Genomic DNA, 17,413 nt, shown 5'->3' on the forward strand with positions numbered 1-17,413 from the left:
TTGGGGGGGCCTTTGCTCTCTGTTTCTTTTTGTGTCTGTTGTGTGTGTGTGTGTGTGTGTATGTGTGTGTGGTGTTTGAGAGGCTTATGCATGCTGGTGTACAGTGTGGGGTGGGTGCACTCAGAGTGACCAAAAGCAATCTGCTCTGGTCCAATCAGCCTCAGTGCCTACCTTCGCACATAAGCGGCAGGGCACTCAGGTCCGCCAGAGCGCACAGACCTACACATACACACACCTAGACACTTGTCACATTCACATAAACACACACCTTATACACATTTCACGCACGCACCCTCCCTCTTCAAGGCACCCTGTGCGACCTCTCACCATTGGCCAAATCCCGGAGCCCTCAGCATCTCCATCACGGCTGAAGGGACCATTCGGGAAAGCAGGAGACAGAGGTAAGCGTTCTTGGAGCTACGTTCCTGCTGGCCAAGTGGCTTTCTGGTGCAGGGGATTAGGCAGGCAGAGGTGCATGGCTGGCCCATTCAAAACTACTGCTGTTAGGGGTTTAGACAGGAGCTGGTATACTAATTGGGTGGCAGATGCATTCATTTAACTTCTCGGTTTGCTTTGGGAGTTTTGCAGGTGTATAAAATATGGATATCTGTGTCATACTTTGGTGTCTTTTTATGTAGTTCTGGTAATTATAAGTCTGGAAATGTATTTCACTGTCACTGATGTAGATCAACATTGACCTATTTAGCAACTTCTTTAGGTAAAATTTTAAGTGTGGCACAATTAATTTCACCTGTACAAATGAACTTTTTGCAGCAAGCAACTTCTACTTTTTAGAAACTATGTCTTATGTGGTTTCCTTCCTCCAAAACCTAATGATATGCACAGGTGATGTCTTGCACTGTTGAGTCACCTGCTTTGTTGGAGGTTTTTAAAACGTCTTTTTTTCTGGTGCAAATTAACCTGGATGTCCTGCAACCTGCAGCAAAGGGGACATCTAGTTTGCTTGTGGTTTTTAAGGGGCAAAAGTGGATTCACTGGATATCAGGAATGTCCAGCGTGAAGCCAAATATAACAAGGAGGTAGTTTGGAGGGGACACACATACACAGTTTCCACACACTGTGTCTGTGATGGCCTGCATAAAAGCCCAGCTCTGTGCTGTCTTCAGTGTATCCTTCTTTCAGTAGCTCTGCTGGATGCCTCAGGATGGAAAGTCTATTTCAGCTGCAATCTTCTTAACATGGTGCACCAAGTTCATCTTGCAGATAATGTAGGGATTGGTTTGCATAATAACTCCATGTCCCCCCTCCCACTTTATATCAACAGCGATATATTCATGACTTTAAAAAACAGGAAAGGTGGTTTTTATTTATTTTTTTGTTGTTGTTTTATATCTGTCCGTTTCCCAAAATAGCCACTGAGGTTTCTTAATTTTTTTCTCTGTGAAAGATAGACGTGTTAGACAGAGTGTGCATCTGTGAGAGGATTGCAGCTTTCCAAGTGTGTGTGTGTGTGTGTGTGTGTGTGTGTGTGTGTGTACGTGTGTGTGTGTTTGAGCACTGACACTGCTGAATGAAGGTTTTCCTTGCAGCAGTAACTTGCTGCCATCCTGTCCACAAACCTCGGTGGAATTTGGAGTTTGAGTGCTGAGACAGGCAGCGACCGGGCCTCATAAAGACCCTCTGTAAAGGGCGAGGGGTCGGGTTAGCTTAAAACCTCTCTCTCTCTTTCTCACTTACTTGAGCTCTCCTTCTCCGTCTTTTCCTCTCTTTCTCCATCTAACCCTGAGGGCCAACATCTTGTCTCCGTCTCCCTTTCTGTCAAGCTCTTCTTTTCTTCTCCTCCTCCCTTGCTCTCCATTTCTCTGCCCTGGCCTGGAGGACTCTCTTTAAACTCTTCTGCCATTTCTTGGGTTTGACATATATTATCCAAGGCGAGCTGCAACATGGCCAATACTGACATACTGTTAGATGATTAATTCCCAGGTGCAGTTTCTGTTAACAACAAGCTAATTAAGCAGTAATTAACATATGTTAATCTTCATGGTGCTTTCCACTGTAAAATAACACTTGTGAACTTAACTCATGAGGCCTGTTCTGCAGAGGAAATTAACAAGATTATTAACATCTGCTATCTAGGTCAGGGCAATGCAAAGTAGCTCTGCTCAAGAAAATGTATTTTAGGTTTGTAAGACTTTGGCTCTGTGTTCTTGCCAAAGGCCTTTTGGTCTGATTGGGGAAAATAATCAAAGCTTCTGAAGCCAAAAACACAGGAATTCAAAAGCTGCTTTAATCAGCTCAGATAGAAACACCAATAATGTGAAATTAAAATGACCGTGGAAGCTTTCCTCCTTTATCTTGGTTTCCATGGGGATGAGCTCCACCCCACCGCTGCCTTCGTAATAAAGTTTATACATTAATGTAAACCTCATTTACACAATTTTAACCTAAAACTGAAGCCGTTTGTGTTCCTACCTCAAACTGCAGATTAAGTGAAAGTGAATTACATGGAAACAAATATGTCAGAGAGGAGATGAACTTGTTTATAACTCCACTTTGATTTCCTCTTACCTCTTCTAGGCTAATTTGTCAGTTCAAACCAATGAAGTCTGCATTTTTAGAAAATCCATGAAACCCAATGACATTGTTTATCAATGTTTTAGTATTATCAAACCTTCCATAAAGATTCCATAAAAAAGATTCTGTGTGTTACCATACGGAAACTTAAAGTTTGGCATTAGGCCATACCACCACGTTTACTGAGCTGTTCTCATTTCTAACACATTACTAACACTTGATCGGGAGCTCTAAGCACTGGTTTTTAATCCTGAAGCTAGCCCAAGAGCTTCCATTTTGGATGTACAGGGTTTCCCAAGTTGTGATAGTCACAGTGTCTGTTGTCATAATCATATGGAAACACTTAACCATGATGTTTCCCAAACTTTAGCCAAGTTCGTTTATTTCCTATTGAAATACTAAAGAAGGAGGGGAGAGAAAAGTCGAAATAAAGACAGGGTAAAAAAGGAAGTGAAACAGAAGCATCTCATGGCTGAACTTGAGTCACTTCCATAGAAGCTGGACTCCTATCCACCAAGTCCCCTACAAACATCCCATGTGAATCTTATTACTTATTAAGCCAGCACAGCTAAGGTTTGCACCACTATTGAAAGACTGGCAACATGCAGTAGTTCCCTATGTGTCTTGAGTTATGGTTAAAAAAAAGTACCCTGTGAATTAAAACCGGTGTAGAGAACCTGAAGTGTCAGTATGTAAAAAGTTGGGTGAGAAATTTCTCTTTGTAAGCTAACCAAACAATGTGTGTTTCTCTCAGAACTTATACCTATTGATTATTTCATTATTTCCCACAATGACCACCAGCACACAGAGGGCGTAAATCCAGCTTAATAGACCACAAAAACTCCTGGGAAAGTTCATGCCTTTTGAAATAAAATTGATTGAAATCAGAGATGGTTTGAAGTTAGTCCTAAATGCCCATTGGAGGTATTATTTCACTTTAATGGACATATAATGCTTCATGAAGGGCTACAGCTGATTATCTCCATAATTTTATATAAAGAGTGGTTTAGACTCTGTGGCCCTAACTATGGCATTTTCATAATCCAAGTAACCAGGTTGTTTAAATCGGATCAACCAGCAAAAGGAAGCAAAATAAATACAATAAAGGACTTAGTCTTGCAACGGCTTCTCTATCACCATCCCTAACAACCTGTGAAAGTAGATTTTCATCTTTTTGTGGCTTTGTGGCTTAAATTCAAACTATATTTAATTTCCATTGGTATTACTTTCATAATATGCTAATTTCTTCATATGATGTACTACAACCACCTAGTTGTAGTACCTCATGTACTAGTTGTACTGCCTAGTTGTAGTACAAGAACTAGTTTTTATAAAGTTGATGAAGTAGCAACCTTAAATCTTTTCTAGAAAACATATTAAAAACATATATGTTTACCTTCGGATGTGTTAGCATCATTGTGAATGTCTGAGATGTTTGATGGCAAAGAAATTTCCCCCTTTTAGGGGATGAATAAATCTTATCTTATCTTATCTTATCTTATCTCATCTCATCTCATCTCATCTCAACTTATCTTATCTTATCTTATCGTATCTTATCTTATCTTATCTTATCTTATCTCATCTCATCTCATCTCATCTCATCTCAACTTATCTTATCTTATCCTATCCTATCTTATCTTATCTTATCTTAATTTATCTTATCTTATCTTATCCAAACTTATCTTTTCTTATCTTATCATATTTTATCTTATCTTAACTTATCTTATCTTATCTTATCTTATCTAAACTTATCTCATCTCATCTCATCTCATCTCATCTCAACTTATCTTATCTTATCTTATCTTATCTTATCTTAACTTATCTTATCTTATCTTAACTTAACTTAACTTAACTTAACTTAACTTAACTTATCTTATCTTATCTTATTTTAACTTATCTTATCTTATCTTAACTTAACTTAACTTAACTTATCTTATCTTATCTTATCTTATCTTAACTTATCTTATCTTATCTTATCTTATCTTATCTTAACTTATCTTATCTTATCTTATCTTATCTTATCTTAACTTATCTTATCTTATCTTATCTTATCTTAACTTATCTTATCTTATCTTATCTTATCTTATCCTAACTTAACTTATCTTATCTTATCTTATCTTAACTTAACTTAACTTAACTTAACTTAACTTAACTTAACTTATCTTAACTTAACTTAACTTAACTTAACTTATCTTTTCTTATCTTAACTTATCTTATCTTATCTTATCTTAACTTATCTTATCTTATCTTATCTCATCTCATCTCATCTCATCTCATCTCAACTCAACTTAACTTAACTTAACTTAACTTATCTTATCTTATCTTATCTTAACTTAACTTAACTTAACTTAACTTAACTTAACTTAACTTATCTTATCTTATCTTATCTCATCTCATCTCATCTCATCTCAACTCAACTCAACTCAACTCAACTTAACTTATCTTATCTTATCTTATCTTAACTTAACTTAACTTAACTTAACTTAACTTAACTTAACTTATCTTATCTCATCTCATCTCATCTCAACTTATCTTATCTTAACTTAACTTAACTTATCTTTTCTTATCTTAACTTATCTTATCTTATCTTATCTTATCTTAACTTAACTTAACTTATCTTATCTTATCTTATCTCATCTCATCTCATCTCATCTCATCTCATCTCATCTTATCTTATGGCTAAACTAAACTAAAGAAAATGTCCTGGTAACCTGTCGGATGATCTCTGACTTTTGAACTTTGACACACTACAGAAGAGCATTGCTTTGAGTAAAGATGGCTTTACAATAGAGCAGCAAACCTCTGGCTACAGCAAATCAAGAGCCTCTCATATTTGATCCCCTCGAGCTGTCTGCACCTTGGTAATAAGTCCAGTGACCTCATGGGACCCAAAGTCATATGCATACAGTCTGCTACACAACAGATGGGTCATTCTGCCGATATTATAGACTTGTTTTAGAGGGAGGATTATAAAACTAACCTCTGTTGAAAACTAAAAACATACTGAACTGTATTGTACTGTTTCAGCTGTTGCAGTTATTACAAGTTTGCTGCTATTTAAGTTGATTATATTGTTGGTTGGTAACACAAGTTATCATAAATGTTTGTAAATGCTTTGATGAAAATTCCCGTTTTGATTTGCAACCATATGTTTTTGTCAAGGTGGACTATGAGGATGTTTGTGCAGCTCGTATTCGGACTCTTCGTCCTCAAAGCGGCAGTAGCCAGCCCCAGATTTTCCCGACAGCTGGACTTAGACACATACAACAGCGCTAACTATGATGTGGAGAATGAGGAGAACGAGTATGACTATGATGATGGATTAACAACTGATGACTCTCAGGTAGGAATATTTATGTGTGTACAAGAGAAAATGTTTTCAGTTCATGGCACACATTCTATGTAGAATGACTGCTGGAAAATCTGTGGAAGCAGAGACAATAAATTCGAATGTCACCAACATTTACAATCCACAGATGCATTCAGTTCCCAAAAAAACTGATTTTTCACATTTTTCAGATACCACAAACCATAGTTTTGAATGTGTAATATTTGTTAACTGTCTGGTTTTGTGCTGAGGTCATCAGGTTCATTAAGCAGGCAGGGATCCTGCTGATGTCAACAAAGTATGACTTGGAAGCAAAAACATTTTTTCCAGCTTTTTGCTCTATTGTGTCCAAAATATTTGAGCTTTATACCTTTGCCAGCCACCATAATAATTTCCATGCCTGAGAATCCTGCACACACCTGGAGCAGTTTTCGCTGTGAAATCAATCAATATTGAGGCCACTTGACAGATTAATTTGTCTTTGCACTAAAAAATGAAAGAACTCCTTAAATATTTCTTATTTATTTCTTTGGACTACCATGTAGTACAGCTAACACAGCACTGTTTGAGTTGATTATTTCCAATAGATATGAGAAGTGTGAGTCAGTGATCTGGAAGCTATGAAGCTGCTGTGGAAGCAATTTTCTGTATGTGACTCTGCATGTGCAGCTGCCATTGTGTTACTTGAGTCCCAGAATGAATATCCGATTTCAATCGTAAGGAACTCACAAGCATAACAACAGACAGATTTGTTCTTTCATTATTATTAACACACTGTGCTTGGCAGCTTTTAAAAGACGAGTGAATAAGCTTCCTACTTGACAAATGGATACCGGCAGTGCCTTTTAAATGAGATGCAAATTGACTTTGATATGGCAGACCTGCAGGGAAAACCAGGATGACTGGCTTTAACCAAACTTCCTATTACCCAACAAGGAAATTATGACAAGGCGTAGTCATGGCAAAATATCTACTATTCGGCTGGCTCCCTTAAAGCCTGCAATTTAAGTTAAACCTGATGTGGACTGCACTCACTTCATGGTTCTTACCTGAGGCCTGTACCACAGCACAGACACCAAGAGCTTAAATCATGATCTCTTTCTGCCAAATTCAAGGTGTTTTGTCTCCTAAACTTAACCAAACAGTGACCAAGAACAGTAATCACTGTTGCTTTTAAGCCTTTGTCAACAAAGCACTGTTGGGTAAAGATGAAAGACTGAGAGCTCTACATGCAGTTGCTCAATATGGGAAAGTTGCCCTTCAAGGACTAGACTAGATGTGGCATAGCATATTACCTAACATTTTGTGGGAGTCTACTCTGCTTCAACTAACCAGAATCTTTTAACCACATAAACAAAGTTCTGACTCATAAATGCAGTGTTGACAACAAGCATCTTGCCAGGATCTGTCATTTTGTTTTGTTGACAAGGTGATGGGGCAGAAGAATGAAGATTAAATGGGTATTTTCTCTCTTTTTTCATTTTTCCACACACGCATGCAGACAATCTCGGGGGAGAAATGAAGCGATGATGAGCTCCAAGCCTCTGGAATGCTGAGTCTTTGCTTTTTGTGTGCAGCTCTCGTTTGGCGTTTCTCTTCTTTCTTTTCAGGGCTTGTCTCCTTTGAAAGAAATAAATGCTCATCTACATTGTTATCCAAGCAAATCATCCTCAGTCTGCTGCTTTCTGATACTTTAATCACCATCTTTGGATTTTTCTGGCAGATGTTCAGTGTGTCTTATAGTTTTGTTTTCATCAGCAAGTTAAGCTGTCTTTCTGCATCACCAGAGCCATTTCTTTTACTCTAATATATTTTGATTAAAACTAATTGTTTCAACTTTCAAAGACATTTAACTTTATTATTTTTGTTCTTTATTATTTCATTTTATCACACTATTGTCTGTTCTCAAGGGCTGTCTGAAGCTTTTTATGTCTGCCTCCTGTTTTTGTTTTTTTCATTCTTCTTAACAATTTAGCATTTGAAAAGAACACCCTTATTTGTTTTCTTCTACAGAGTCAGATGGGTACATAAATAAAATGCATTAAATATGTTAATCTCTCCTATTAGCCTGGCTACACTTTGTTTTGTTTAGTTTAGCTTAACCTAGCTTCACTTTTTTAGCTTGGCTTGTTTTTTTAGTTTATTTTAGCACACGGTAGAGTCAGGGAGATATAGTTAACCTAGCTTGGACAAAGCAAACAAAATTCTTCAACCACAGCTCTAAAACAGAAATACCAGTTAATTAGTGTTTAAATCTTCTTGGGTCAGTTTCTCTTACAAAACTTGTCAATCACACTGACTACCAAACATGTTCAAGCAAGCCGGTTACATCCCCAAAACCTATTTTTGGTGAACAAAACCAAAATATAAGACAAATTATAAAGTCTTTTTTTTTTTTTTTTTCAGTGACCCTTAGCACAACTGTTGAAATAAAGTAGAATTTGATTGGGAAGTTTTTGTTGTGGATACCCAGCAGATGGGAGATGTATTGGAGAACACCCATTTAAATGATAAATGATAAAGTGTACTTTCCAGTCATGTAACCTACTCAAAGCGCTTTACACTACATGTCACATTCACCCATTCACACACACATTCATACCCCGATAGATGCATCCGGAGGCAACATGGGGTTTAGTGCCTTGCCCAAGGATACTTTGTTATGGAGTCAGGGGAAGCCTGGAGTCCGTCCACCAACTTTTCGGTTGTTGGACGACTGCTCTTCCTCCTGAGCTACAGCCAGGAAACTCATGATCTTGTGATGTAATTATATATTACTAACATACTTACTTTTAGCACATTTTTTTTGCCTTAACATAACCACAAATACAATATTACAGAACACGGCAATTTTCAAAATTCAGTAAGTGTGTAAAGGATTCGGTTGGTAAGAGAGGCAAACTCCAATCTCTTGGCTGGCTGTTATGTATGTCTGTTCACGACTAAAACCACCAAACAAAGTTACAGATAAAGTTGATATTCCCTCCTGAAGTGTAAGCATCATGATATGGCTTTAGACGTTTTTAACATTGTTTGTTAAAAAACTTTGACATTTGACATAAAGCTCATCTTTAAGATGATTCTCATTATAACACAGTTTTTAAGAAGAGCCTGTATATGAGGAAAATACTATTTAACTTTCTGAATAAAGAGAATGATCTTGCTTCTAAAATTTGTAATTCTCTCTGAACTGAAGGGGCTCATAAATATGACCTAGAAACTGCTTTTTGTACATGATTCAGACTGTACAGTATGTGGTGGTAAATCAAGGTGATGCCCATGGGGTGACTGAAACTTTTGGAGATAACTTTTTTGTGTTGTGTGGTGAAAGTGATACTACTTAAAAGCACATTTAATCAGTCTTAATTACATAAAAAGTACTTTATAATGCACAATCAACCACAGCAACAGCATAATATTTGGTTTTGGCGTATAGCATCTCTCTCTGTGTCTCTGTGCATTTTGTACTCCCATGCAGAGGGAATTTTAACTTTTTTCATTTTTGGTTTTTTTTTTTATTTTCTTTTTTTTAGGTTTTTGTTTGCCAGCCTTTCACCTCTTTTTCCCCTTCGGGTATATATGTTTGCTTTTGGGAAAAGGGGAAATGAAGGGGAGCACTGCAGTAAACTAAATTTTCAAAGGCTCACCTTGTTGTATCACAAACTGTGTCCCAGCCGAGCTTTAGAATATAAAATCCTGTGCTGAATATCTTGTCACTGCTGTAATTATTTAGTCATATTTTACATACACCTAAATGTAGGATTATGACTGACTTTGCTAAAGTCATACTACTGTTACCAAGTACAGACTTCTTGGCTTATTGACACCAGATTACTCTGGTTGAAGTCTGTTGGAAAGACTAAGTTATGGATCCTTGGAGCTACCATGTGTGTCTTGGTTCCACAAGGACCATTCCTCTTTTGGAGGGTTGATTCAGCCAGATTTCCAGGTACTACCTGTGGCAGTATGTAGGAAGTCATCGCCCTCCTGTGGAGGATGACAGAATTGCAGCTTCCAACAACTAATTAATGAAGCTTAAATGGTTTAGCAGAGTTCTTTTTCCTTTGTTACCCAACGTGAAACTTAAGAATATGCATAATAATCTTTCTTTAGTGGTCTGTTCATAATCCAGGATGATATAAAGTAGATCTCTCAACTAAATACAAAGAAATCTTGAGTCAAAGTGATTCTACTCCCAGCAACACCAACACATAACGTTAGGTTGCTACTGGTCTCTATGAAAGCAGACATATTGTCCATATAAATACATACAATCAGGAGATGCTTATGAATAGTTGTGAGAGGAAATGTTTATCCCTTCTATCTATATTATTATCAGCCAGGGTTTCAGGAATATTCTTCATGACTATTATAACTGAGCTAAAGTTGCTCTCTCCTTCCTTACTTTAATGCTTGTATTTGACAGTGTGCTGCCATCTAGTGGTACAACTTTAAATATCGCATTCAAGTCTAGAATTGTCTGTCCCCACAATACACAAGATTGTTCTAATTTCTTATCTTTGGGTAAAAACTGACATCTACCAAAGAAAAAATGGTTCAGTCTTGTGTTTGCCAAACTGACCAACTATGTCTAGGACGGGTAAATCCTGCAGCTGTTAATTCTGAAACTACAGAAATGTTCCACAAAGTACAGTAAATGACTCCATTACTAGGATTTAATGTACTGTTTTGACCTGTGTGTGACTGTTTGCTTCCTCCACAGTGACCATAGATGTTAACCCTTTAACACCTGACCCATATTAAGTCTTTATTTGGTCCTGTAACAAAATGAAAAAAGAAAGAAAATTGCATTAATGTATGGTACATTACCCTGTGATATAACAGAATTGTTGCAGTGCAAAGGTAACAACCAGGGGCAAAAGATAAGTTTCACATTATTGTTTGCAAAAGGGTTTTGCTCAAAGTTATTATCTTAGTCTTGCAATAGATCTCAGAAACAGTATTAAGTATGATGCAGCAGGCATTAAAGGGTTAAGTTTATTGCACATCAGTCTATGAACACATCACTCCAAATAACCTGTAGAAAAGGTGATGAAAGCAGCGTGCATGGAAGTAAATACAGTAGACTTTCAAATCAGCTGTATTTACTGTTTATATCAGCTCAAAGGGATTATAAACATTTCAGCCACAAATCTTAAATTTTGCAAACAGGATTTATTTCAAACACATCTGTGAGTATTTGGTAAGTGCTTCAGTTTAATACTTTGTTTATGGTTTTAGATCTGACAACAAAGGCAATTTGGAATTCTGTCTTAATATCTTGATAAAAATTAATTGAATGCCATAACTCAGCTGCTTGTATTATTCCCAGAGCCTCATCCATCCACCACATCACCCCTATTCTGCAACAGCTGCACTGGCTACTGGTTAAACATGGCATCAACTTCAAAATACTTCTGGATCAAATCCACCACCTCTCTCCTTATTTTCTGATTTGGTCCAGATCAGGGCTTTCAGCTGCTCTGCTCCTCCCAGCTCTGGAAATCTTTACCACCTGACCCATCAGAAACATCATTTCTCTTCTACTTTTCAAATCCAAACTAAAAACTTATCCATTCAAAATGGCCCCAGTCCATATACCTCCATTCACTCTCTTTCATTTTATTTATTTTCTTTTATCTTGTGCTTCTCTAAATCAGTGTAAATAAAGATGTTCTGAAAATTTTATGGCACCCTAACCTAATTTTGCATGTATATAAAGCTTTCCCTGTGAAACAATTAAAACCAATTTTTAATATATTTGGTTTATTGCAAGACAATTCAAGTTAGAAATATTTTTAATTTAATTATTTGTGTTTGTTCAATGAATGAAAAATTAGGCACATTACATATCTTACTATTATTTTGCATGAAACTGTTCCCTCTTTTTAAACCGGATTTTAACGCGTTGTGTATCTCTGACTTACTGCTGCTGTGTTTTTCTCAGGCAGAGATTGAAACACTGGCTCCCCACTATAACTATCCTGAACCTGGGGAGGAAGAGCTGGAGGAAGAGGAGGAGCAGGAGGAAGGAGAAGAAGAGCAGCCTCTAAAAGCCCAGCTTGTCCCTCAGGGTTCTGGGGGATCTGGCCTTCTCATGGGTCCAGACACACAGAAAGGTCTGAAACAGCACACAAAAGCAAATCTGCTCCCCAAAGTTTAGATGGTATTAAATAAATGAGGCCACTCAGTTTGAGGTCGGTGCACTTCCTTTAAAACAGCTTCATTCAAAAGGACCAAAGCCAGCCTGTTTCACAAGCTTAACCTGCTTTATTCATCTTTTCCATGTGCATCCATTTAACCCACAATTAGTTAAATGTGTTGTGTTCACTGTGTCTGTTTGTCATCCCCCGTTTAACCGAATCATCTCAAACCTGATTAATGATCTGTTTCAGTCTCATATGTTTATTAATACCTAATCTTGTCTCTAACAAGAGGTGGAGCTGCGTCTGACCCCCATTCATATTCTTCATGTCTCCGGGGATTTTGAGGGCTCCGTAGGGTCTGGAACCTCAGGAGCTTCTGGGGCTTCGGGATCTGGAGGCCCAGAAGACACACTGGTCTCCGGTGCCTCTGGCGAATCCGGTGACATCATCCTTATTTCTGGAGCCTCAGAGGAGATACTCAGCTCCGGAGGATCTGGGGAGTTCTTGCTATCAGGGGATCTGTTGATATCTGGGGATCTTTCGGGGTCCGGGGATATTATGGGATCTGCCACATCTGGGGTCTCTGGGGACTTTGCCTCTGGGGGCTCTGGAGTAGCCATTGAGGTCCCCCTGTTTTCTGGAAGCTCTGGGGACCAGTCTGGTTCTGGGTTCTCTGAAGATCCTTTGGTCTCAGGGGCATCTGGAAGCTCTGGGGTTTCTGGGGAGTCTGGTGAGTCCGGGGACTCAGAGATAATTCTTATATCTGGAGGTTAGTAGGAAAGCTTGTTGCTGCTTTGTAATCTTATTTGATTAATATTAATTGTTTGTCTGAAATTCCATTTAACTGCTTTTCTCTTTAAATGTGGTTAAATGTTGATCTTAATTATTCGTGTTAAAAGTCTTGTTGTATTTATTGTGTCTATAATCATGTCTTTCTAACATCCTGCTCATCTAAAATGTGTGATTGACTGGTTAATGGGTTGATTGATTTTCCCTCTTAATCTTCACCTCCTAACCCCAAACTTGACTCTAACAAGAGGAGGAGCCGCCCCTCATTCCTGAAACTATCCCTCAAGAGGCATCAGGTGTTTCTGGGGAGTTCTCAGGAACTTCAGGAACCTCAGGGGTCTCAGGGGATATTGAGGCCTCTGGAGATTTAGATGTCTCCGTGTCTGGAGACGTCCCTGTGACAGTGGTCCCTGAACCTGATAAAGGTCAGTATCTGATCTAGGCATGTTTGAGACACATTAAAGGCAGGTCAAAAGAGCTAGTCTACCTCAGACACGGAAAAAATACACTAAAGAGAAAGGTTTTAAACTCTTCTTCTGTTACTGGTGGGCAACCAGTTTTTTTCTCCTACACTTCATGTACATTTAACTTCTTTTATGGAGGAATATGGACAAAAAAACATAAACTTAACTCGGATGGCAGCAGATTTTGCAAATATTTTTTGGAAATGAAAGCAAAGTTGTATCCTTGTACCCTCTGAAGTCTAGAGAATGAATACTTGTCACAGTTTGTACACATTGCATAGGGATCTGTTCATTAACCCTTTAATGTCTTGTTTGGTCATTTGGTGGAGCAATCCCATTAAAAACGTAGAAATAAACCTAATGAGCCATCTTTAAATCTTAAAACATTAATAAATGGAAAAGTACAACAAAACAAATTTCCTTATATTTTTTCCTCATTGTGAATGTTAAATGTTTTTTTTGTACAAATGATTTCTTATTTATTTGGTTTGACTAAACCCTTTCAGCATCCTTTGAGCTCTCGGCCAAAGAAGCCATTTATATCTACTTGCTATAGGTGCAGTCACGTGTGGCACTGCCTCACCTGTCATGATAAAAAATGTTTAAAAATTAAAAAGTACATAAAATAAATATTAATATTTTCTACTGATCTATGTTAAAAATGCATTCACTGTGACTCTACACATAAATCGCCAAATTTGAGTATTTCCCAATCAAATCTAGGGCAGAAATCCCGGGTGAGGCAATGGTGAGCTGTGCCTCACCTCTGACTGTATGATCCATTACAAACTGGGTTGCATGACACGTTTCTGTTTCTCAGCATATTGCCAATATGAACTTTACAGAAATATTTGTTATACGCCATGACTCTCTACAGTCTGTGTAATGTCTTTAATGTATCTGTGTGAGAGAAATATTTCTGCTGATCGTACAATAAAGTGCAGAGAAAAGTCAGCAGGTGAGGCAGGCAGTATTCTGCCTCGCCTCAAGGGGGCGTAGTTGCATGCTGTTGGATGAAGAGTGAAATAAGAAGCTCTTTTCAGTTACAATTGTAAATCTGACTCCAAAGGAGTCAGTGCCTCACCAGCCATGAACCTCACCGCATGTCATGCATAGGTGCACAAACATGGCAGATCCCATATTTGTTCCACCATTTTTACTATAAATTCTCTGAATAGACAAACTGTGTGAAGTAAGAACCTTCTGAGCTTTAAAACTGCAGTCCTGGCTTTGTTTGATAGGTGCTACAGCACCATTTGGCATAAGTAACACCCTAAAAAGCAACAGTAGTTACCTGTAGTGCAGTCATCGCTGCACCTGAGGCCACTGATCCACTTGCAGATGAAAACATGTTAATGTCTGAAAGAATTTTGGCCATTCAAGGCCACTGTCCTTTCCCAACTGTACAACATTCCGTAATTGTAACTTTTCCTAATGAAAAATTTGACTTATTCACTGCCAAAACTGCTGTTAAACATCTAAATTATTCTTGTTCTTAAACCCATTTAACTCACTTCATTGTGTTTTTTGTTCTAACAATCATGTTGTCATGTTTCATGTCATCAATAACACAAACCTGCAATTATAAATTCTTGGATAACACTGCTTAAAATTCCCTGCTGCGGCAAACAGTGAACTACTGTTTGCCAGGTGTCCTGTCCCGTGTCCATGCTGGTCTAACCTGTTGCTTTAACGCCTAATCTTGTCTCTAACAAGAGGAGGAGCTGTTTCCAACCACACCAGAAACCCCTCAGGAGGGGGCTGGCAGTCAGGAAGAGATTGAGAGCTCTGGTTTCCCAGAGCCTGAACAGCCAGAGAAGCCTGATGAGCCTGAGGTTGACATATCAGGTCAGTACTGAGCAGCACCAAATACAGAGTGTGCTATAAAAAGCCTCGCATCCTGGATCCTGACTTTGACTGATCCTATGTATTGATGGTTTTTGAGACTCATAAATAACAAAGTATTCGGCCTTGCATTGTTTTATATATATATATATATATATATATATATATATATATATATATTTCTATTTCCCTTTTTGTTCCTCTTATCTGTGTGTTCCAGGTATGCCCACTTGCTTGCTGTGCACATGCCTCGGGGGTTCAGTCTACTGTGATGACTTGAAGCTGAACAGCGTACCACCTCTGCCCAAAGACACCACTCACTTCTACGCTCGCTACAACAAAATCACCAAGATCAACAAGTCCGACTTTGCTTTCATGAGTATGTTTCCTGTTTTTAGGTAGCTTAGCATTGGGGTGAGCTACTTCACATCAGTATCTCAGAGTGTGTTTTCTTGCCTCCTAGACAAGCTGAAGAGGATCGATTTGACTGCGAATGAGATCACATCCATCGAGGATAGAGCATTCATTGGTCTACCCGAGCTGGAGGAACTTGTGATGCGAGAAAATTACATCTCACAGCTGCCATCTCTTCCGGAGACCATGACCTTGATTGATGCCAGCCACAATAACATCGGTTCAAAGGGTATTCATAAAGAGGCTTTCAAAGTATGTATACCTTTTCTACTGATAACTGCAGTCACAACAGATCCTGGGCAGTAATGGTTTAAACTCTGTAGTTACCTTTAGCTGGCATGAAATAAAATGAGGAGGCCTTAAAGTTGGGAAAAGTCAGGATAAAAAATGCTGCTAAATTCAGCTCAATGCAAACTTCCACCTCAGCTGTTTGAGATCTTGTGTTGTCAAAAGTATTTAAAAACGTAAAAATATTTAAATGTCACTCATGAATTGCTGTTGCATTTTACAGGATATGACTGGCCTGCTGTACCTGTACCTAACAGACAACAACATTGATTATATCCCAGTGCCTCTACCAGACAGCCTGCGATCTCTACACCTACAGGTACATCTACTGTAGGCTCATATCTCACCACTCAGTGCACCTGATCAGGACTGGAAATATGAGGATCCTTTGGGGGCTTGAGATTCAAACAAATGTATCTTGTGATGCAACCAGCCAGCAGACTTCTTTCCTTAATAATATATTGATGCTATTATACTGAAATACCCAATAAATTGTTCTCTAATTAGAAGAAACTCATCTTTGGTTTATTAGAGCTAGCCAGCTACTGTAACTTGCAATCAGAAGATAACAAGCTTTGCCTTCTAGAAATAACAAAATGATCAAGATGAAGGAGAAAATGGGCAGTTTGTATGTTAGCACTAAGCGGCAACCTCCGGTGGTGAAATGTGAGGCCTTTGCGGAAGTGCAAAAAATTGCAGTTCACCCCTCATCCACTAGGGGCTGACTCCCCTAACAGTGTGCCTTAGCTTTAGGCCGCCTACCTCTGTTAGCTGGTTAGCTACCGTTAGCTCGGTTAGCTCTTAGCTACAGACAGCTCTAAATTTGATGGGTGTCAATCATCCATCCACTGATGAAATTAAAAAACTACACCTTTGATTTTTCCTTTAACCAGCTCTTGTCTAAACTGCATCAACGCTCTTCTCTTGCAGCGTAACAATATTCAAATGATGCACGAGGACACATTTTGCAACCTGAACGATTTCAACTACATCAGGAACGCACTGGAGGACATCCGTCTGGACGGCAACCCCATCAACCTCAGCAGGACCCCGCAGGCTTACGTCTGCCTGCCACGTATACCAATCGGGGATCTCATTTAACCACACTTGGGCCGACACTCTTGCACACAAGTACAACCACATGCACACATATTTGTACATACTGACACAGACTTATAGTATATTCACCACTCAAACCAAACCATCAGTTTCAGCGGCGCGTTACCATCGAGCCGTCACACACGCCGCTGATAGAAATGCAAAACTGTGTGTAAAATGTACATTTCATATCACACACAACCACATACGACTGAGATTCTGAAGCACATACACACTCTTACATACATACTCTTCTTCCTGTTCAGATTTTCACACCAGGAGCACAGCAACCCATAAACATAAAAACAGTCATTCAAATGCACACGCACACTCTCACATGCAATTTTATACACACACACACACAAAGTTTCTCAAAAGCCAAACTGATCCGCAACTCGACTAAGAGAAAGAAGTTGATTAAATATCCTCAAATGGCATGTATGTTTCTGTTACGTGTCTTCCCAACCAATATATTGTTTAAATATTTTGTTTTGTTTTGTAAAAAT

The 17,413-nt window shown here is 38.5% G+C and overlaps 1 protein-coding gene across 2 annotated transcripts; it reads left to right on the top strand.

Moving 5' to 3' along the window:
• Positions 1–228: 228 nt before the first annotated feature.
• On the top strand, positions 229–17,005 carry epyc (epiphycan). 2 transcript variants are annotated; one of them, XM_041977674.1, is made up of 8 exons: positions 229–401; positions 5,698–5,878; positions 11,811–11,982; positions 14,979–15,110; positions 15,328–15,486; positions 15,571–15,773; positions 16,033–16,128; positions 16,740–17,005. In XM_041977674.1, exons 2-8 carry the CDS (start codon positions 5,705–5,707, stop codon positions 16,908–16,910), a joined length of 1,107 nt encoding a protein of 368 aa, XP_041833608.1. In that variant the 5' UTR covers positions 229–401; positions 5,698–5,704; the 3' UTR covers positions 16,911–17,005. The 2 variants fall into 2 exon arrangements, with proteins under 2 accessions (XP_041833608.1, XP_041833609.1); XM_041977675.1 differs by lacking the exon at positions 14,979–15,110.
• The last annotated feature ends 408 nt before the right edge of the window (positions 17,006–17,413 follow it).

This window comes from Melanotaenia boesemani, chromosome 23 (assembly GCF_017639745.1).
Source record: "Melanotaenia boesemani isolate fMelBoe1 chromosome 23, fMelBoe1.pri, whole genome shotgun sequence".
NCBI classification, from domain to species: domain Eukaryota; kingdom Metazoa; phylum Chordata; class Actinopteri; order Atheriniformes; family Melanotaeniidae; genus Melanotaenia; species Melanotaenia boesemani.

Bases quoted from the DNA above. Each gene is read 5' to 3' on its own strand.
- epyc (XM_041977674.1), top strand. From the start codon at position 5,705: ATGAGGATGTTTGTGCAGCTCGTATTCGGACTCTTCGTCCTCAAAGCG. The intron at 11,983-14,978 runs GTCTGAAACAGC...GTCTCTAACAAG, and splicing joins GGGTCCAGACACACAGAAAG to AGGAGGAGCTGTTTCCAACC. The intron at 15,487-15,570 runs GTATGTTTCCTG...CTTGCCTCCTAG, and splicing joins GTCCGACTTTGCTTTCATGA to ACAAGCTGAAGAGGATCGAT.